The 21,266-nt window shown below is 51.9% G+C and overlaps 9 protein-coding genes across 9 annotated transcripts; 6 read left to right on the top strand and 3 right to left on the bottom strand.

Annotated features, from left to right (window-relative positions):
- Nucleotides 1–1,199: 1,199 nt before the first annotated feature.
- Nucleotides 1,200–2,642, top strand: PV08_09423 (acyl-CoA desaturase; the record flags this gene model as incomplete). The annotated part of the gene is made up of 1 exon (XM_016383741.1): nt 1,200–2,642. One exon carries the CDS (start codon nt 1,200–1,202, stop codon nt 2,640–2,642), a length of 1,443 nt encoding a protein of 480 aa, XP_016232364.1.
- Nucleotides 2,643–3,262: 620 nt separating this feature from the next.
- Nucleotides 3,263–4,230, top strand: PV08_09422 (uncharacterized protein; the record flags this gene model as incomplete). Its single annotated transcript, XM_016383740.1, has 3 exons — nt 3,263–3,348; nt 3,400–3,943; nt 3,997–4,230. The coding sequence occupies 3 exons, from the start codon at nt 3,263–3,265 to the stop codon at nt 4,228–4,230; spliced, it is 864 nt and encodes a 287-aa protein (XP_016232363.1).
- A 711-nt stretch (nt 4,231–4,941) lies between these two features.
- On the top strand, nt 4,942–5,579 carry PV08_09421 (uncharacterized protein; the record flags this gene model as incomplete). The annotated part of the gene is made up of 3 exons (XM_016383739.1): nt 4,942–5,022; nt 5,287–5,361; nt 5,427–5,579. 3 exons carry the CDS (start codon nt 4,942–4,944, stop codon nt 5,577–5,579), a joined length of 309 nt encoding a protein of 102 aa, XP_016232362.1.
- Nucleotides 5,580–6,709: 1,130 nt separating this feature from the next.
- PV08_09420 (uncharacterized protein) lies at nt 6,710–7,825 on the top strand (the record flags this gene model as incomplete). Its single annotated transcript, XM_016383738.1, has 1 exon — nt 6,710–7,825. The coding sequence occupies one exon, from the start codon at nt 6,710–6,712 to the stop codon at nt 7,823–7,825; it is 1,116 nt and encodes a 371-aa protein (XP_016232361.1).
- Nucleotides 7,826–8,755: 930 nt separating this feature from the next.
- Nucleotides 8,756–10,573, top strand: PV08_09419 (uncharacterized protein; the record flags this gene model as incomplete). The annotated part of the gene is made up of 1 exon (XM_016383737.1): nt 8,756–10,573. The coding sequence occupies one exon, from the start codon at nt 8,756–8,758 to the stop codon at nt 10,571–10,573; it is 1,818 nt and encodes a 605-aa protein (XP_016232360.1).
- Nucleotides 10,574–11,064: 491 nt separating this feature from the next.
- Nucleotides 11,065–12,221, bottom strand: PV08_09418 (uncharacterized protein; the record flags this gene model as incomplete). The annotated part of the gene is made up of 2 exons (XM_016383736.1): nt 11,065–11,659; nt 11,713–12,221. The coding sequence occupies 2 exons, from the start codon at nt 12,219–12,221 to the stop codon at nt 11,065–11,067; spliced, it is 1,104 nt and encodes a 367-aa protein (XP_016232359.1).
- A 652-nt stretch (nt 12,222–12,873) lies between these two features.
- On the bottom strand, nt 12,874–15,711 carry PV08_09417 (uncharacterized protein; the record flags this gene model as incomplete). Its single annotated transcript, XM_016383735.1, has 8 exons — nt 12,874–13,526; nt 13,599–13,627; nt 13,709–13,863; nt 13,925–14,182; nt 14,233–14,514; nt 14,565–15,068; nt 15,155–15,426; nt 15,501–15,711. The coding sequence occupies 8 exons, from the start codon at nt 15,709–15,711 to the stop codon at nt 12,874–12,876; spliced, it is 2,364 nt and encodes a 787-aa protein (XP_016232358.1).
- Nucleotides 15,712–16,332: 621 nt separating this feature from the next.
- On the top strand, nt 16,333–17,448 carry PV08_09416 (uncharacterized protein; the record flags this gene model as incomplete). The annotated part of the gene is made up of 1 exon (XM_016383734.1): nt 16,333–17,448. The coding sequence occupies one exon, from the start codon at nt 16,333–16,335 to the stop codon at nt 17,446–17,448; it is 1,116 nt and encodes a 371-aa protein (XP_016232357.1).
- A 201-nt stretch (nt 17,449–17,649) lies between these two features.
- PV08_09415 (uncharacterized protein) lies at nt 17,650–18,995 on the bottom strand (the record flags this gene model as incomplete). Its single annotated transcript, XM_016383733.1, has 5 exons — nt 17,650–18,068; nt 18,128–18,195; nt 18,245–18,627; nt 18,684–18,779; nt 18,894–18,995. 5 exons carry the CDS (start codon nt 18,993–18,995, stop codon nt 17,650–17,652), a joined length of 1,068 nt encoding a protein of 355 aa, XP_016232356.1.
- Nucleotides 18,996–21,266: the final 2,271 nt, after the last annotated feature.

Genomic DNA, 21,266 nt, shown 5'->3' with positions numbered 1-21,266 from the left:
CGTGAGACCAAGAGTCAATGATGATAACGATGCTGGGACCTGCATCTCAACAAAATCTTCGAAGAGGACAGAATGCAATACATGTGATAATGTGGTCGAGGTGACATATGAAGAGCAGCGGAATCATATGACCAAATGCTGCAGCCTGCAACAGAAGGCGTCGATTACAATAGCAGCCAATAATACACTCAGGATCCTTCATACGGGCAAGGTAATGCTAAAGATGTGGTGGTGTGCCTCGCTCGGGCAAAAGGTGATTGTGGCCACCAGGGTCGAAACAACCCAATGTGGCTATACGAGATACGACGGGAGATGCGGCGCGTTATTCTCCTCCGTTGGGGCTGTCAATTTTTGGATGGAGACGGAGAACCAATTCATCCAGCCTCGGCTCATTTTCTCCGAGACGCGTTAATTATTTTCCGACCGCCTAGAGTGAGAACGACGACGTGTACAGAACCTATTGTATTCGTTGTTTAAGTGCCGAGAAGTCTGGTCACATTTCTCCTCCAACATAAGGCCGTTGCAGACACTTTCGGGGAAGCTTTGCCATCTCGACGCTCTTTAGCTGAATCAATCAAAGACGTCACAGCGTGGCTTGATACTCGTATAACAAATTAACAAATACATAGATGGCCACGAATCGCGCTGGGATGAAATGCGCTAACCCCAGGACCCTGGCTGTCATTGGTCTAGATGCTCGGGGTTCTGATTCTAGTTCCGTTCTAGAGTAGTCGCCCGCCAGCCCGCATCCGGACTAGCTCGGGCGACCCTGGGGGATCTGTGCCTGAAACTCGGCTGACGTCTCCCCAACGTTTTCGCCCGCCTAGAGAGTTCAGGGCATAGTGAGGTGTCTGGCTTCACCAGGAGGGACAAGATGCGCAAATGATGTGAACGTCCAGAGCCCGGAAATCTCTGCGCCATTCGAGCCACCCAGTCTGGGCTGCCGCAGACGCCGTGGTGCCCCCAATCCCTCCCAGCGGCTCCCGATACAATAACCCGTCATGTATTCACACCACCCGCAACGGCCTCGAAGAAGTGGGGAACTTCTCAACAACTTTGAGAATTCTCGTTGAGCTGCACCGTCGCCCCCTTCTAAATAAAAACACCGACCGCTCCTGCTCTCTCGTTCTCAATCTTCTCTCCATCCTCCTCGACCTTCCATTCCCTCCGGCATCAGTTGATTTCGTACCGACTGAGCCATGCCCTCATCACAGCCTGCTGCCGGTGACCTGGCGGTCAAGCCAGAGTACCTTTCCTCCACGCCCAGCCCAATGGCAAAGCCTTCGGAGCCAAACCGAAACTCAAAATATGACCCCAAGAAGCCTCACATCACGGAGACGCCCATGACCACGTCGAACTGGTATAAACACGTCAACTGGCTTAACGTCACCCTCATCGTCTTGATCCCCATCTACGGCTGCGTCCAAGCATTGTGGGTGCCTCTCCAGTTCAAGACCGCTGTCTGGGCTGTTCTATACTACTTCGCCACCGGGTTGGGCATTACGGCCGGATATCACAGGTTATGGGCTCACACCTCGTACTCGGCGACCCTCCCCCTCAGAATCTTCCTTGCTGCTGTCGGTGGTGGTGCAGTCGAAGGCTCTATCAGATGGTGGGCACGCGATCACCGGGCACACCACAGATATACCGATACCGATAAGGATCCATATTCGGTCCGCAAGGGTCTGTTGTACTCACACTTGGGATGGATGATTATGAAACAAAATCCCAAGAGAATCGGACGTACCGACATTTCAGATCTCAACGAAGACCCTGTTGTCATCTGGCAACACAAGAACTACCTGAAGGTTGTGCTCTTCATGGGTCTCATCTGCCCCATGCTTGTTGCTGGTCTTGGCTGGGGTGACTGGTTTGGCGGCTTCATCTATGCAGGCATCCTCCGCATCTTCTTTGTTCAGCAAGCCACCTTCTGCGTCAATTCCCTGGCCCATTGGCTTGGTGACCAGCCCTTTGACGACCGCAACTCTCCTCGGGACCATGTCATAACAGCCCTGGTCACCCTGGGTGAAGGCTACCACAACTTCCACCACGAATTCCCCTCCGACTACCGCAATGCAATTGAGTGGCACCAGTACGATCCTACCAAGTGGTCGATCTGGCTGTGGAAGCAACTCGGCCTTGCCTATGATCTCAAGCAATTCCGTGCCAACGAGATCGAGAAGGGCCGTCTCCAGCAACAACAGAAGAAGCTCGATCAGAAGCGCGCCAAACTCGACTGGGGTGTTCCTCTTGACCAGCTGCCGGTGCTGGAATGGGATGACTACGTCGAGCAAGCCAAGAACGGCCGTGCTCTTGTTGCAATCGCTGGTATCGTGCATGATGTGACCGAGTTTATCAAGGATCATCCCGGTGGCAAGGCCATGATCAACTCTGGTATCGGCAAGGACGCGACTGCCATGTTCAACGGTGGCATCTATATGCACAGCAACGCTGCTCACAACCTGCTGTCGACCATGAGAGTCGGTGTCATTCGTGGTGGCTGCGAGGTTGAGATCTGGAAACGAGCGCAAATGGAGGCCAAGGGCGAGGTTTCTCGAGACAGCTCCGGTGAGCGAATTGTCCGAGCTGGTCTACAACCCACCAAGGTTCTGCAAAACACCCCAACAGCTGGTGCTGCTTGAGTGGCTCCATGACGGCACGAAGTATTTTTGGACGTGATGCAAAACAAGTTATCTGCTTAGCGAATGTACATACTGTGGATGGCGTTTATCTTTTCTTCGAGGACACGACTATGAGACTATGAGATTCATAGACGTCGGTCTGTGGGGTTGGATGGATTCGTCTCTAGAATTATGCTGTGAAGCAATCAAATACCCCAATTCAAGTAGTAGAAAGAATCTGAGCTATCTTACCTACCTCATATGGACGTTCCAGTGGTGTTATTTTGGGTGCAGATTGATTGCTAATACTCGTACGAATGCTACATAGCGTGACTGATGTCGATGCGGATGATGATCTCGGCGACGGCTGCTCACTTGCTCCGCACTTGGCGGTCTCCGCCTTGCAGCAAATGTATCGAAGAGCATCCATGACTTTCTGAGGCCTGGCTTGTCACTGATACGGGAAGACTGGATCAGTTGCAGGGTCGCGCAAACGCCTGTTTTATTTACCATGGGTTCCGTCCTGCCTTCCTCTTTGTCGCCGGTGACCGTCTTTGTTCACTCCTGCTCCACTTACTCCCTTTCGTTCGCCATCACCTAGATCTCACGTCCCTAGATCCTATCACGCATTCCTAACGATCATGACAAATCTATCCTTTCGCGAACAAGGCAATGAGCGCTTCAAGGCAGGGGAGTACAAGGAGGCCGAAGAGTTATATAGCGCCGCGTAGGTGGTGCTGGCCCGGGCGGTCCATGGTGATTGCTAACAGCGTGGCAGAATAGCCGAGCATTCTCGATCCGATCCCAAGGTCTTTGCCAACCGCGCTCTTACACGCCTCAAACTCCAAGATTGGCAAGGTGCTGAGTCCGACGCCAGGAAAGCGATCGAACTCTATGGCCCCAAACACGAAGCCCAGGCAATGAAGTCGCACTATTACCTTGCACAAGCCCTCCTCCCCCAGCGGCATGTTGGCGAGGCTCTCACTGAGGCAAAACACGCGTACGCCACTTGTTTAGAAACCAAGGACTCCAGTGCAGAGTTAATTGGACAATTTATACTCAAGGCAAAACAGGCGCAGTGGCAGGCGAAGGAAACCGCACGGTTACGAGAGTTGAATTCGACTTTGGCGCTTGTGGAGGACCTGCTCAACCAGCAGCTCGAGCGAGACAAGCAAGAGGTACAAGCAAGGTTTGAGAATCAAGAAATCGGCGAGACCGGGCGACAAGAGGAAATCGATGAGCTCGAGAAGGAAGCCGAGGCAAGAAGAGCGAACATCAGGAAAGCATTTGAGAATTCTGCCAGTCCAGAAACAGTCGAGAGGGTATGTTTCGAACGAACCATATGGCTGAAAGCTGCTGAGACTGATCTAAACAGGTTGTACCGGACTGGATGATTGATCCCATCACATTTGAAGTTATGCACGATCCCGTTGTCACTCCGACCGGTGTCTCATACGAGCGCACAAGTCTACACAGACATATCAAGGCCCATGGATGCGACCCTTTAACACGACAGCCGCTCAAGTATGATATGTTGATCCCGAATGTTGCATTGAAGAATGCTTGTTCGGAGTTCCTAGACAAGAATGGATGGGCTGTCGATTGGTGATATTCTTCCGGGTGAAGACAGTGTCAGATTTGGCATGCCCGGGCAACCTCTTTTTTCTCCCAGTTCTATTGGACTCGATGCCTGAAAGTGACTTCCAGCGCCGGCGTTGTTGGGCGCAGCTTGACGCTTGGTAAATTCATGCTCATCTATGTATTCATGCAAACCCCTAATTGATTCTCTTCGAAATGTGGATCCTTGGGCCTGTGTTTCTTCCTGCCGTGAAAGATTTTAGAAGGCTTACGCGGCTAAAGACATGAGTATGAGAGCAAATGGTCTTTGACATGATCGATCACCCCGGTTTGTTGTGGCGGTGACATTGGCGGGCGGACGGGATGGCAATGAGTGAGCTCTAATCGTCCCTCCAGGCCGCCTCGTTACTCGCTCCCCAGGCCCTCTATTTATTCTCTGCCCCGCCAAACTACTGACGTCGTTCCTCATCAACAAAGTTGTTGAGTCTCAATCCAATTTGCACCCAACTCGACTCTTTGTTTCCACGCTTCTCCGATTCTACAGCATATCACAGCCACGGTATGTGCGACATATCTTACCACTCTCATTCCAAAGTCTCAGAAAGGACCACAGGAACTGACAGTGCTGAGAATTTTAGATCTTACCGCCCTTCTCTACCTGGAACAACCTTTCACAGCCGCAGCCCCTGACCACCGTTTCCACCCTCACTTTCAACGTATAAAACTCCCGCAAGCAAACACGATGCCTTCTGCCGCCTTCACCAAAGCTGCCGAGGATAGCCGCAAGCTCAAGGCAAAGCCGAGCAATGACGAACTACTGGAAGTGAGTTGATTCCTGTTACACCATTGAGGTTGGTTCTTGTGGTGGCGAGCGACCTGGTCCATGGCAGAAAAAAGATATGCGAATATCAGGGATGAATGCAGTCTACTTGGAACGTTAGGAGCCAAAAAAAATAGGGGGACTGAAGTGCGATGGAATCCCATCTGCTGCCTTCACCGTCTTTCTGTCCACACCCTCGGACGTCCCTTCTTTTGCAGATCCGTCATGATGCTCTTGAGATTGGACTCAGCTAATGTGCTGCTATAGCTCTATGCCCTCTTCAAGGTCGCCAACGGCGAAGATATCTCCAAGGCACCCGCGCCAGGAATGTTTGATTTGAAGGTAGGCCATGCTTGGATTCAGAACGGACCTCTATATGAACTTGGACCGCTGACTTCTCCCTTCAGGGCAAGGCAAAGCACAAGGCGTGGCAAAAGGAAGTCGACGCAGGCACGTCTGCCGCCGACGCCGAAAAGAGGTACATCGACCTGGTAGAGAAGCTCAAGGGACAGTATGGGTTCGATGAGAACAAGGTTCCAGAGGCTGTCGGATCAAACTAGGTTGGCACTGGAAAAGCCAGCGTGAAACCGACCGACATCACACAGGAACGTGTCAACGAATAAAGGAACGTGTTCTGACGAGCTACGACGACACTTCTGGTCTGGAAGAAAGAAAATGAACTTGTCATGACAGATTACATACACATTAGCGATGGCTTTAGCTACCTAGTAAGCGTGTCGTGTTAACAGCATCTGTTTCGTGGGATCTTTACGCACACTTCACATGGAGTATATGTTTGCTTAATCCTCGCCTGTGTTCTCTCTGTACCTCGGCACGGCGAGTTCCACGAATTGATTCGCTATATGCTTGACCGTAGATCTGTTCTTTCTCGAAGCAGTGTTACTTGAAGTGCACTTCGCTGCATGCCAACGCCATGGAAATAGCGAGCAACAACGTCCATCCCCAGTCGACGATCATCTTCAAACACTGGTTTCTACTCTGTGGTCATTCTCGAGTCGAAAGGCTACGGTATTCTTTCTGTCATTCCTTGACGTGAGGTTTCTTTCTGCCCAAAGCCTCAGCAACACGGTGGCCGCCTGTCTTTCCCTCTTTCTCTCTCTCTCTCTCTCTCTTCTCTCGATCCACCATTTCTTTGCTGGCGGTCAGAGCTGGCTTCTTCAGATTGGTGCTCAGAGGTCTGACACGAGCAACGGACTCTAGGACGTGGACAAGTCCTGCTATGGAGCTTGTTGTGTACGGTGATTGACTCTCTTTCTCTGTCTCAGGCAGGATCGTGTGGCAAGCGGTGATAGGTGGTACAAGATTGTCACCGACTGTCATGTGCGCATGAAAGTTCCATCCAGTTCTCCCTAAACGCCTCCTAAACCTCGAAAAAGAAAACGAATTCATCTTGACTTTCATATTTCCCAATCCTCTCCTCCACCAGGTACTTTTTGGTTTATTCATCTCGAGGGACCAACCAGGGAACCACGCAGCCATCAAACCAAACCTTGTCTCGAAAACAAGAAAGTCCAAACAGGGAAAACAAACAGAAAAAATAACCCCTTCAAATTTGCCACTATCCCAGCATAGCGGTGTGAGTGTGTGTGTGTGTGTGTGTGTGTGTGTGTGTGTGTGGCGCCCTGTCCGTATCCCAAGTTCAATTTCACTTGCGTTGAGTAAGTTGAAAATGTGCATCGTACTCATCTCGACGGCGCACCCCTCATACCAACTCATCCTCATCGACAACCGCGACGAGTACCTCAACCGGCCGACGGACGTGGCCAGATGGTGGCCAGAGCCGCACTCGCACGTGCTCGGGGGTCGTGACATGCTCCGCGAAATCCACGGTACGTGGCTCGGGGTGACGCGCACGGGCAAGATCGCGGTGCTCACAAACTACCGCGAAGACACGACGCCGCCGCCGTCGGCCGTGTCTCGCGGCGCCATCATCAAGCAGTTCCTGTCCGAGGACGTGGGGCCGGTCGAGACGTTTGTGCGCGACGTCGTCAACACCGGCATCGCCAAGGACGCGGGCGGCTTCAGTCTGGTGTGCGGCGAGATCGGGGCCAAGCTGGCCGTCGTGTCCAACCGCGCCGAGGACCAGAGCCAGGTGCCATGGATCGGCGGCGACGTGGTGCAGACGGTCGGCCTCAGCAACGCGGCGTTTGGCGACCGCACGTGGAAAAAGGTCCTGCTGGGCGAGGAGCTCCTGCTCGACACAATCCGGTACAACGTCGAGCACGACGCCTCCGACGAGGACCAGCTGATCCACCGCCTCCTCGACCTTCTCAGCCACGACACTTTGCCCAGACAAGGGAAGCCGCACGACGCCGGTCTGGAAGCCTACATTATGGACCTGCGGCATTCCATCTACGTGCCTACTCTCGGCAGGCGGGACAGCCCGCAGCAGCAGCCGCAGCAGCAGCCGCAGCAGCAGCAACCGCAGCGCAACATCCCCGATGATGAGATGGCAGCTGCCAAGTTGCGCGAAAAGGTCGACGTCGTAGGCTTCAATACGCCCGTTAGGAATAACAGCCCGGCGCCGTCCGCGTCCATGTCACAAACCCCTGGACAGGAAAGAACTGAACTTGACCCTGTCGCACGACCCCAGCTGGGTGTTAGTGGTCTGTACGGCACGCAGAAGCAGACCGTCGTCCTGGTGGATAGGGATTTCAACGTCCGATTCTTGGAGAGGACCTTGTTCGATCAGGATTCGAATCCCATCCCGCCTGGCAAGGGGGATGTTGATGTGAGATTCAAAATTGAGAGGACAGAGCAGAACACGGAAGCAATGACGACGTGATGTAGTCTGCCAAACTTTCTCGAAACTTTTGGATAGTGTCACAGGCCATGACGGGGGGGAGAGAGGCCTAGAACAACACCTGCGAGCATAGATTGGATCATCACGTAGAAATACCGACACTCTATGTATGCAATGCGGAAGGTGGTACTTTTCGATCAGGCCACGGGATAAAATACTAAGGTACCGTGACCATTTTATTTCCATAGGGGAAGCCTTGATGGAAATAAAGAAGAAATGCTGCAAGACACGAGGACACTACTAGAGGTATGTAGGTGCCGATGTAGGTATATATAATCCTGGAAGAGTATACCTTCGCACCCATTCGGCTGACTCATCCCCCGTCACTTTGCTCTCCTGCCAACGACTATTTAAATATTAGTCCGACTGCTCCCTCGTCCGCTCTCTTCCACTCTCTTCCCCTTCTTTCGCGCTCCCCTCACACTCCCTTCTGCTCCCTCACGGCTCCGAGACCATGACTGGACATAACCAGGAACCGCAGCTTACGTGGGTCTTCGACACGTATAGACATCGAAATCCAATGGCAGCGATGAGTCTTTGCTGGAAACCCGCCTCCGGTCTAGGGGGCGACCATTTGAGGCTTAGCCGGTTGGTTGGCCTGACGGGGGTCGTCGCTTTTGACCTTGCTTATAAGAACCATCTTCCTCTCCATGCACCCCGATCCCTCCCACTCTTTCTTTTCCCTTTATCATATTCTGTTGTACCGATGCACCTGCCATGCCATGCCCTAGGTGACAATGCTTGAGCGTCGTCTGTCACACCAGCCTCCTCTGGTCTCCACCAATTTTTCCCGGGTTTCCCTTAAACCGCTGCTTGTATGCCTATGATTTTATAAGCTCCCTTGAAGGAGAAGACCCTTCGTTCTTGTGTGGCCGAGGGGAGGTCAGGAGGGGCACCGAGTCCCACGGCGCAATGCCCCCTACCTTGGCCTTGAAACCCATATCCTCCGACCGGTTCAGGCTGCTGACCGCAAACCTCAATGAAAAGACCGGTCGGTTGTCTTTCAAGACCGAGGTGCACAGTCTCGCGGGCAATCTCGTTCCCCCTTACGTGCCCATCTCGTACACGTGGTTCGGACCACCGACCCCTGACGACACGACGGTCGATTCTGCCGATGGAGTGATCCCACAATCTTTCCCGGACCAGGTCATCGTCGACGATACTTCGGTGGACGTGACGAGAAACTTGGCGAACGCCTTGAGACGTGTCGTCCAGCGTGAATGGCCGTTGCGAGCCAAACAGCTGGGCCTCAAGCGAAGGCTGAGACTGTGGTGCGACTATCTGTGCATCGACCAAACCAACTCGACGGAAAAGGGCGAGCAGGTCCAAAACATGACCAAAATATTCGGGAGCGCTTCAAAAGTCGTGGCCTGGCTCGGCACACCCCCCGACGACGAAGAGGCCAGTTGTGCAATGCAGCTTCTCTCACGCCTGACCGCAACCTACAAGGAGAACGTTGCGAGTGGCAAGGGTTGGGCAGCCGACATCTACAAGAAACACCATGATATCTGGCCCAGCCACAGCGATTGGTCACTTAAGGCGTGGCGAGGACTCGAAGCACTCTTCAAGGCTCGCTACTGGAGCCGCGGGTGGATGCTCCAAGAAATCACGGCAGAGAACGGGACAACATTCTTATGGGGTGACCACCATTTTGGAACCGATGAGTTCAGCATGGTCGTGACAATGATAACTGAACTTCAGAATTTTCCTCAGTTCACGGACATCATACAGATTGACAGGTTCTGTGTGGGCAACATATACCTCCTGATGACGAGAAGAAAGGGCCCTGATCAAGAAGAGTCTTTCGAATTGCTCCGTTTGCTTTCACTGCTACGTTCTGCCGAATGCACGGATGCTCGGGACAAAGTATATGCGATATCTGGATTGGCGAAGGATGTCGAGATCATCCCCCGGTACGACAGGTACAACGAGAGCGGAGTTGACCTTTTCTTGAATACCGCAGTTAGCATCATCGACGTCATGCACGTCCAGGAGGCGCTGAGCTACGTCTTCGTTCCTTACACGGAACAGCAGCGCCGCATCTGTCAGCCTCCGATCCCCTCCTCCTGGGTACCGGACTGGCGGCTTCGCACTCACTGTCAGAAATTTACCGGCGGTGATTTCTACACGGCTGGTGGACCCCGCTGGTCTTGCAAAGCAAGCGTCGCAGGTGACGAACTGCAGATATTAGGCTTTCGTCTTGACACAGTCGCTTCGTTGTCCGTCACCTACGAGACGGAGGACCCGACCTACAGCGTCATCCAACAATGGCGTGAGATCCTCCCTCGAAACGGTGTCTACAAATTGACAGGGGAGGAAATGGAGAGCGTCTTCGTGACAACAGTTGTGGCAGACTGCATCCTGACGAACAGCGTCAGCTCCCGCGGTGCTCGTGCTGATTTTGAGTTTTTGGAGAGAGCCAGAGAAACGATGGACCCAGACATGACGAGCCAACGAGCTAGGATGCAGGCGGCCCTCGGAATATGTCTGGGTCGTCGCCTCTGTGTTACACGAGCAGGCATGGTGGCCCTCGTTCCCGCTGCCACGGAAATAGGTGACTCTGTTTGTGTTCTGCAAGGCTGTGGACGATGCCACGTACTGAGACTGGAGCCCGACGGCGTGAAGGGGTCTTATGTCGGAGAGACTTATTGCCACGGCATGATGGACGGCAAGGGGACAGCGCAGGCGTATGCGGAAAGCCGGAAGCCTGTAAGTTTTCGCCTTAGCTGACGAGTCGTCGAATCCCGGATGGGCTGAAGAAATGGACGCATCGGACATGCCGCGCGAGGACCATCCTGTGAAAGAAAACTTTTAGAGGTTGCTCAACGGAAAGAAACACCTCGTTCCGCAAGAGGCAGGAAAGAAGCTGCAAGATGTATGTGGCAAGGCTCGACCAAAATTTGGGTAGCGGTGGCCGAATGCGTGAAGGAGGTTGCACATGCCTGGACGGTCCGGGTAAGGAGTGATTTCATGGAGGTTTGATGATATACTTATACCTATATATATTGTATCCCCCGAACGGTGCTTTTCCCCTTGCCATTTTCCATTCCAACCTAACTCAATAGGCAAACTATACTCCAGCCTCCCCCCCCCAAAAAAGTGTTTCCAGCGCTAGCCTGAGCCTCATTTGTTGATCCCGAAATCTCTCCCAAGCAATACTGACTTACTACTCTTCGGGGCGGGCAACACTCCACTCGATTGTGAAGTGGAAAGAAAGGCCTTCAAATACGGCTGGCTTTCTCGCGTGGATGTAAATGCAACTTTCCCGTGTTGGCTTGTCGTGAAGTAACCGGTTCTCCCATAGAATGCGTCGATGCAGGCGGGTTCGAACTTTCCGCCAAGATGTGACGAAGAAAGTCAACCACTTCTTGACGCTTGTAGAATTCAGCGCGGTGAAGGACTGACTTTCCACGAGAATCCAAGATAGTGAGATTGGCGCCTTTCTCCACTAGATATCGGACGACGTCTAGGTGCCCATCCGCAGCTGCCCTATGAACGGGAGTGCCGAGACCGGCTCCGGATTGTAAGTCAGTCGAAGGTTGGTCATGGTGATACATGACCTCGTTGATAGGTGCACCCTGGTCGACGAGGTAAGTCACCACGTCGAGGCGAGCTGGCAGCTTACGACCGGCGGCAAAGTGGAGAAGCTGTCCGTTATGAATTGAGCCACCATGGGCGAAGAGCGTCTTGATAACGTCGAACGGTGCCGAGTGAACGGCATACGACAATGGGGTTATATCCAACACGCATCTGGCATTTGGATCTGCGCCGTGTGAGAGGAGCCAAGTAACTAAGTATGCATTCTCAACCACTGATCTGTTGCTATTAGAAAGGATGACTTGTGATAATATTTGACGGTCGCAACTTACCCAAGTACCGGGGGATCACACCATCCTAACTGCTCGTTAATATCCCATCCATGTTTGAGAAACCATTCAAGCACAGCCGTGTCATTATGCTCGGCGGCGATTTTGGCAAGTTCGACTGTCGGAGAAGACCCCTGACTTAGAAGATATTCGACAACAGCCGTGTGACGATTCCGAACTGCACGGAATAGACTGCTCGTTTGCCGTGGAATCCAGTAGTCGCCAGCAGATGTACCGCGTAATTGATCGAATAAGCGCTGTATCGTGGAGAGGTCTCCTTCGCTCGCCGCCTTTTCTATCTCGTCAAGTTGGTCGCATTTCGGAGGCGGTGGAGGGCGAGGTTCGGCCACATCCCCCTCCCGGAGGCCACTGTTGAAGTCGAAGACGTCCTCGACCTTAAACGGTAGATTCCTTTGCCACTCCTTAAGCTCTTCCGGGTCTGGGGTAGAAACGCGGATTTGGTTCTTCTCCCAGTCCCAGAGTTCCCGGGCATTGTCCTGACTCCGATCCATGATGAAGGTTCAAGTGGTAGAAGAGATGGATACCAGAGAACGCCGGGGAGGGGGGGGGGTGCGCATAGTATAATGGGATCGGAGCAAGAGTGGAGTTTAAAAGGAGCAACCGAAGGGCCGCAATGGCACCAGAACAAGCCTCAGTGAGACTTTCAGAGGTTTCAAGGGCACACTTTGATGTTATTACCAGAAAGAGAGAAAGATAAAGTGGGAAAGGAACATCGAGAGTCCGAAAGGCTTTCAAAGATTGGCGCTCTGGAAAAGTTCTGTATCGCGTCAGCTTTTGTCCGATTTGGTACAAAGGAAGTGTCGATTGGTAGTAAATCTTAGGTAGCAGTTCTACACACCGTGTGAATGTGAATAGAAGAAATCAGTGCCAACGAGAAGTCAATCTGCACTGTAGAAGGCCAATGTAAGTGCTATTGAAATGACAATAGGCACTCAGTCACCGACACTACGGCAATGAGTTGATCCATTTGCCCCCCTTTTCCTTCTTCTCCCGACCTTTTTTTTTCAGAGTGATTATACATGACACTGTACCATACAGAATTACACAGAAAGTTGGTTCGTTTTGAGCTTTTTGGTGTGGTGCTTTCTTCATCCATGCTCAACATCAACCCAACCCATTCTCCCTACAGAAAATCCCCAAAAATCACCACAATTCACACACGGGCTCCTTGTTCTCACACTTGAAACTCTCCTTGAAATCCCTCGAATTGGCCATGGTCCCAATGATCCTCGCCCACTTCGGAGAATGAGGGTCGGTGTAGATTCTCTGGATGGCCGTCTCCTTGCGCGTCTTGCCGCACCACCAATTCGCATACGACACGAAGAACAATTGGTCCTGCGTGAAGAAGTCGAGACCAGGCAAGTTCAAATTCGGATCTTGGCCTCGGCTTCGGGGCGAGCGTGCGGTAGCGGAGGCTTCGGCCGCGGATCGTTTCTTCCACGCGGCAAAGGCGGCCGCGACGCCACCTGCGTCGGCAATGTTTTCGCCCAGGGTGAGCTTCCCATTGACGTGCAAGGGTTTGCCGTCGCGGCCTTCGATGGTGAAGTTGTGGTATTGGTCCACGAAGCACTCGGCGCGCTCCTTGAAGTTGGCCACCGTCTTGTCGGTCCACCAGTCCGTGTAGTTGCCGTTGTCGTCATAGTGGCGCCCGGTCGAGTCGAAGGCGTGCGAGAGTTCGTGCCCGCTGACCGATCCGAACGCGCCGTAGCTGAGGTACTGAGGCACATCGACGTCGAAGACGGGGAATTGCATTATGCCGGCCGGAAACACGATTTCGTTACCCGGTGGGTTGTAGTCTGTGTGAGCGTATTTAGCACATGATCAATCATATACCATCAACCAACCCGGAACTATAGAGTGTTACTCACATGCATTCACCGTTGGAACTGTCATGTCCCTGTGTCGTGTCAAGTCAGTACAATGAAGACGCAATCCTTTTGAACGGGAGAATTATAATTGACACATAAACAAAACATACCATTGGTCTCTGTCGACCGGTTTACCAAGTGCCGACCATTCCTTGAGTACTTCCAATCGTCTCATGGAAACAGCGTTCTCGAAAAACGTCGAGCCATTGACTTTGACGGGCTTGTAGTAGTCATGCAGGGTGTCGGGATCCAAGATATTTGGGCTCTGTACAGGAACATCAGTCTTGACTCAGACAGACTCTCCACAGTCGCCACTTTGAACTCACCTTGTCAGGATATCCAATTTTCTGGACGATATTGTGTACCTTATTTATGGCAAGATCGACGACCTCCTTCTCCATCCAGTCCGTGACTTTGAGTTTCTCAATGAATTGGTCCTTAATGTCTGACACAATCTGGTCTCCAAAGGCTTTGGCTTTTGCAGAAAACGCCTTCTCAACGAAAAAACGACTGAGAAGCCAACCAACACCACCATCGACGTGATTGACGCATTTCCTCCAACGTTCAGGCGACGAATCGGGGTCCTGTTTGATATTAGTCTCTGGTGATCGACAGCCGATTCCCCACCACGTACCTTGCCTTGTAACTCGTTTTGAAAACGCTTATAAGGAACAAGAGCATCCGCCTCGATGTAACCATTGAATGTCTGAACCACTTTCCAGGAGATGTAGGTGTGCAAGATTTCCTTCGGGGTGTCGTCCAAGAGCTTTCTGAGATCTTTTAGATACTGCGGAGCCATGACGATGATTCGGTCGAAACCATAGTTCTCAGGGACAAGGCTCTTTAGGATGCTGGAGAGGTTGATTTGGGGGACTAGTCTATCCGCCTCTCCAGGTGACATTGGGTTGTAGTATTTCTGCAGGGTACATCAGTATCATGATTCATCCACTCAAAGAGAGGACTAACTGTGACATCGTCTCGGTCTTCGGCATCTGGCGATGCTGCAGCAAGCTTCTTCTCGAACTCGACAAGACTATGAGAATCGATCTTGGTGGCTTTCTCAGGGTAGAGAGCAGACATGACTTGTGACACAGCCTCTTCATACTTCTGCGTGATTTTCTCGTCCGTGTACAACTCTTTGGCAGGAAGTCCAATCGAATAAGGAGCAGCAACTGAGATAACCACGGTATCGGGGTCCCGGTCGTCCGCGCCTGTACCGGCTGCCACAAACGCTGCTATACCCAGATTGGCAAGATAAGTAATGGCTTCTGTCAATGGCTTCTCTGTTTCAGCAGATCTAGATAGCAGCCTGTGACTTGTCTCATTAAGCATATCGATCAATGGGGCAACACCACGACTCTTGATCGTGTCTTCGTCCAAGCAAGCATTGTAAGCTGTTTGAAGCTTGTCAAAGTTCTCTTGGTCTATGGATTCCGTGACGTGGTTCGATTTTGGTGAGAAATCGGCTTGCTAGTCCTGGCGTCAGCTCTGACCAGACATCCACAGAAAATCTGCACTTGATCGTCGAAGTGGCATGACGGTCCGGCATGACGTACCGTGGGAGAATCTGGGTAAGGAGCCTCCAGGATATGGCGTAACAGCATCTGAGAAGTCTCAGACATGATGGTGCCAGTAAAGGCGTCACCTTGATCTGGTCTCAAGTCATGACGGTCCCTCCATCCGCCACAGACCATTTCTTCAAAGTCGGTACATGCGTCGATGGTCTTGTAGTCTGGCGACAAGTTGTACAATATTTCGGACGAAGCATGTACGCACGCCGGAGTCAGACAAGTATCGGAGCCAGCCGAACCATGTGCCTTTCGAAGCCCTTAAGCATAGGAAATAGGTCAGCAAACCGTCCGTTACATAATCATAGATAGTGTGCCAGCAGACCTTTCATACAGCTCGGAAGGCTTACTGATCGAAAAAAAGAGTGACTGTGGAAATTCAGAGCCGTAAAGACGAGCAAAAGCCCTACGCCAGCGAAGGCGGCCTTGAGAATCGAAGCATTGCGCCGAGATGGTGATCTGGCGCTGTGACTCTCCTCGTCCTGCATCAGCGGCACCTGTTCCAGCATCACGTCGTCCTCCTTTTCGGGAAGCTGGGACTCCATGATAAACCAGAACCTCCCAGTATAGATGGAAGTTCTGTTGTCGAGGGACACGAAAAGGTCCAAGTTGACGTGAGCGATGTCGTGATAATTGGGGAAAGCAACAAGAAGCTGGAGTCATCACTGGAGGTGCCGGGTCAACCACGCAACCGACTATTCCCGAAGTAGATTAGTGCGCCATTGAGCCGTATTCGTACAGCCTTGCGCAGCCTTGTGTCCCGCACCTCAAGTCGGCCGGTTTCCATGTACCTACTACCCAGTTTCCAACGAAGCAATAGAGTCCAGAAGATGCCACCACCTACGTAACTGCTTAGGTAGGTATTGAAGACAATCCGATGAAGTATATTTACCTAGCAAATTTTCCGACCTTGCTTAGTTGGGCCATCAATTGATCAAGGACACATTTGAAAGCCTCGGACGGTCGGACGGTCGGATGGTCCACCACATCAAAAAACGGCTCAACTCAGCACCTACAAATCCAGTACGAGTCATAAGATATAAAACGTGACATGCTCTACGTGTACATGGCCGATCACAGGGGAATTTTCTTTCGAGAAGTGTCTATAAGATTGCATCCCAGCTATCAGCCATCTTTGCTGCGTTAGTATCTGTACCGTCCACATCATGTCAACCACACCTTCGAACCGAGCTGCATATCTCGTTGAGAGAAATGCGAAAGAGCTACAGGTCCGGTCAGCTCCTTACACTAGTCCAAAACTAGGCGAGATTGTCATCAGAACGCATGCCGTCGCAATCAACCCTGTCGATCACATCGTTCAAGACAGCAGTTTGATCTACGGGCATCTCAAATACCCTGCAATCCTCGGCTTCGATGTCGCAGGAGAAGTCGTTGAGGTCGGCAAGGACGTCACACGGTTTAAGAAAGGCGACCGTGTTGTTGGCAGCGCTGCTGCAACCGACAAGACGATCAACTCGTCCGCGTATGGCGGCTTTCAGCTTTATACGGTCCTTTTGTCGCACATGGTGTCCTATATCCCAGACGCCCTTCCATACGAAGAAGCCTCGGTAATTCCACTGGGCCTTGACACAGCAGCAGCCGGTTTGTTCCAGAAGGACCAGTTGGCTTTGCAGCATCCTTCTGTGCCCGCAGCAAAGTCCACGGGCAAAACAGTTCTTGTATGGGGTGGCTCAACCAGCGTTGGGTGCAACGCAATTCAACTCGCCGTAGCGGCCGGTTATGAGGTCATCACCACATGTTCTCCACGCAACTTTGAACTGGTCAAAAGCCTTGGTGCAGTACAAGCATTTGACTATAAGAGCAACACCGTGGTCAGAGACATCAAGAACGCTTTCAGAGGCAGGTTAACCGCTGGTGCCGTGTCCATCGGCTACGGTGCAGCTCACAAGTGTCTCGACGTTCTTGCCGCTTGCAAGGGAGACAAAGCTTTGACCATGATCAGTTATCCAATGCCAGAATCAACTCCGAAACATTTTGTTGTGCTTCAGACCGTCTTCACCTACTTGACGGGTATGATCTCGTTGTGGATCAAGGCCAAGCGCCACGGCATCCGTATTGGCCTTGTCGATGGATACACGGTGATACATAACGAGGTTGGCCCGATGATATACGAAGGATATCTCCCCAAAGCTCTGGCCGAGGAAAGGTTCATTCCAGCACCCAAGCCGCAGGTCGTAGGGCATGGCCTCGAGAACGCACAGAGAGCAATGGACATCCTGAAGCAAGGCGTCAGTGCGAAGAAGGTCGTCATAAGCTTGTAATCTTACCTGCCGCGTGTGCAGCTAGTGCTTGGTACTGGCTTCGCTTGTTTAGACGGTGATATGAGTGAGCAGCGTTGACAGTTTCTTCGACCTTGTTCTTGGTTCCTTTGAAAACAAAGATCATCGAAACGGCTTGTCTGAATCGAAATATCCTGTACATCGAGCAGAGTGCGAAATTTATTTCCCGTAGCACAGTCTTTTTCACTTTCCTTCACTGCTCCATGCTGTGTGTTTGACTGCATCTGCAATGTGGGCTCTCTTGGGCTGGGGTAGTGGTTTGGATGCCCCAGAACGAGTTCCATGGTCATGAGAATCGTTCACTTCGCTCGTGGCAACAGTAGGGTTGTACTGGAATAGTTCGACTTGATCGGACGAATCATCTCTTACAGCACCTCTCGATGAGACGAATGATTTCAGTTTTCTGCCGTTACTTGTATCCGTCAGATTGACTCGTCGGGCTTGAACGTCATGATCAGACGCTGTTCGGTCGCGATTGGTGGTTGACAGACCACATCCTGGGAAGTAATGCCTCAACACGACACGGACAGACGGCATGCAAATGCAAGCAATGCCAACATTGAATTCCAAGTCCGAGAAGTATCCGAGCGGCACGAAGTCCCCTGCACGTGTCGTATTGTTAGAAAACTGAACAAGACGTACTCGAGGAGGGCTTCCTTACACGTCGGATTCCAGGTGTTGTTCAAGCTGATCAAACTCCAAAGACGCAGGATGCTCACAAGGGTGACACTACGTATGCATTAGTATAGTCACCTAGTAATAGTTCGACTGAACTCACAAGAACCCAACGCCAAACATGAATAACACTTGGATTTTCTTCTTCTGAGAGAGATTCAGCTTCCAAAGTTGGCTGATAGGTAAGGCGAAGATCAGGAAGTCCAGTATGATATTTGTTATGGCATGCAGAACAGCGCCGACATCGAAGTTGAGACATTTTCCTTTTCCTGTTCCGTCCCACTGTGTCCAGGCATAAGATACCGGGCTACACTGGAAGATGAACAGAAAAGTGAATATGAGACCATGTATCAATGTGATCGCAAGTAGTGGGAGAGCGACGCGGCGAAGTGCTGGGGAAGGGAAGAGCCTGATGTAGAACAGCAAGAAAGCGACCTTGGTAGCAGCAACACCGACTGCATAGAGGACTCCACCGATGTAGAACAACTGTCAAAGTGATCAGCGATTAGGGGGTTCGAAACGATGGCATGAAGGCGACTTACCATTTCCACAGTCTTTGTGTGGTCGAATGGTAGTCGCCATGTATCGCGGCCATAGCCGTAAGATCGCGCTAGAAGGACGTCAACAGTGATGCCTTGCTGTACATGTCGTCAAGCTCACAAATAGGATTGCATGCTGCATTTCCAATCATCAGAAGCTAATGCGGCGTCAGCCTTGCAGCTTGGTGCTCCACAACAACAGACTCGACTCACAGTAGCAACAGCGACCACAAGGTCATCCCATCCCCAAAGCATGCTGAAGTCTCGAGACAGGTTGATGATACGAACTCCAACTAAAAGAAGGGCGATGGCCATCGAGGTGAACGTGATCGCGCTGCTCAACGGGCCTCGATTACGGTCGGGAAAGTTGCAACTGATAGATGTAATGTTTTGCGCAGCTGCGAAGGTCAATCATGTGAGCCACAAGGCTTATTGATACCGCTCACTTAAGCCTTCACGAATCGTACAATTCGATTGCCAGCAATCTTGCGCAAGCTTGTAGAGGTCATTGTCACTGCAAAAGCATTGAACGCCAAACCGACAAGCCGAGGATTGGTGTGTTATATCAGAGATACAGTTGTCCTGTGGCGGCTGTCAGTCTTGCTGGACGACGTGAGTCTGTTGGGGCGCGACACTCACTGCACAATCGGATAATTCCAACGACTGGCCAAGGACGGTCTGCGAAAAGCAGAGTAAGGCAAAACCGGCAGTCAATAACTTCATTCTCGTGATCGTTGACCTCAGAAGCGCATTGAGGTCGAATGTCGAACGCAGAAAGATCCTCAGCAGGACCAGCGAAGTGGTGCAAGTTAGGTTCCTGTCATATTTCTTTTTGGTCCGGACGAAGGATCCATGCCCTTGGCCCCAATGAGTGGGCAGAGGTGTGCCGGGAGAAAGAGCTCTGCATGTTCCAGAATTGTCTGGACTAAGTTCCTAGCCCATCCTGGTGAGTATAAAGCACTCTATCAGACTCTGGAGCGTTCGTCAGGGCAGCCATGGGACAACTCAAACGCTCGATTGCCATTTCAGGCACGTGGAGGAGAGCCACAGGGGGGAAAGTGAAAATTAGCCCTGAAGCTAGCAATCTCTCCGGTCAGAACCAAGGCACGGGGGTGTTGGCAAGCCATGTGTTTGATTGGGGTCCGACTTGCTGGTGAACGGTTGTGCCTCGGCTTCCAGGACGCTATGGTTCGGAATGCATCCCGCAAGCGAGGAGGTCGAAGTGATAAGGTGGAGTTGGCATCGCGAAGTACACCGTTCGAATAATGGAAGAATTATTCGTTCGTGGCCAGGTGGAGGGGATTTTTTGAGTTGACATGCTGTCTTGCCGTGCTTTACTGTGAATCGTGGATTATGTCGCGACACCCCTGGTACTGTAGATCTCGCTGGTGCTCCCTGTTGTGTCTTTCGAGGTCGATGGGTTCATTCATGCAGCGAAAGTCAGAGCGAGGAAATTGTTTTGCTGAATGGGGACTTGAAAGGCCAAAACCAAAACACACTATCGTGCCGTGTTTTGGGGCCACAAAGCTTGGAACGGTTCGTCGTGGTGGCGGGTTGATAAGGCGCCGATACAGACTTTCTCTTTTGCTTGTAGAGCTTCCCCGCCCAAAGATAATGCGGCTAGACCGGGACCTCGACCTCAAGATCCTGGTGGTCTAGAAGACTAGAAACCACCTGAAACGCCTATGGCGCCACAAGCCGAGATCAGGCCTTAACAACCTGCAATCCTTCTTCGCGTCCTCGCACCGAGGATGTGACTGTCAGATGGCCGAGCAGTCCTCGCTGCGATGTCCGACCTGCGAGAATCATCTTCATTGTTCAACCTGAAGTCTCCAGTGGCGCATTAGTTGAGGATGGAGCCAAGAGTCTCGCACAAAAGTGAGCGGGGACTCGTTTGAGCAGATGATTGTCGAGGTCGGCAAACCCTGTGGCAGACGAGACATTGCGCACCCCCCTTTCTTGATGATGAGGCGATCAAGTCTCCGCTGGGATCAGATGGGGTAAACACCGTGATAGGCAATTCTCGAAGGGCATGTGTCGCAGTCCTCGCTCGAATTGACAATGTCCTGACAAAGATCGGCGAGAAGCCCCGTTCATCCGATGCTCAAGCGAGTCTTACTCTGTACGTGCATCTTTTGTAGAACCAGTAAGCATAAACCTGTACTGTACTTTTTGCTTTAAGGCTTGGCTCGCCTAGAAACAAGGCTACAGGGCGCCATTCCAGGTAAAGCGCAGCCTTGCCAGCGAATACTGGAAGAACCACACACACACATACACACACACACATACACACACACATACACACACACACATACACACACACACAAAGCTTCATCCCATGGGCCTTGCCTTGCCTTGAAACACCTCATCAGGTACAATGAGATCTCGTACTGCTTAGCAGTACTTCTGTGCTTTTACGTACAATGTGTCAATGCCTCAACGGCAATCTACCCCTCTACCCAAGAACTGGCCCAGGGACGTCACCTTTCTCACGACTCTCCACATCCCGCCTCCCCTGACACCAGCATCAATATCTGTAGATGATTACGACGGCGGCGGCGGCAGCGATGATCAATCCAGGTCGTC

This window comes from Exophiala spinifera, assembly GCF_000836115.1.
Source record: "Exophiala spinifera strain CBS 89968 unplaced genomic scaffold supercont1.7, whole genome shotgun sequence".
NCBI classification, from domain to species: Eukaryota; Fungi; Ascomycota; class Eurotiomycetes; order Chaetothyriales; family Herpotrichiellaceae; genus Exophiala; species Exophiala spinifera.
This window is presented reverse-complemented; position numbering and strand designations above follow the sequence as displayed.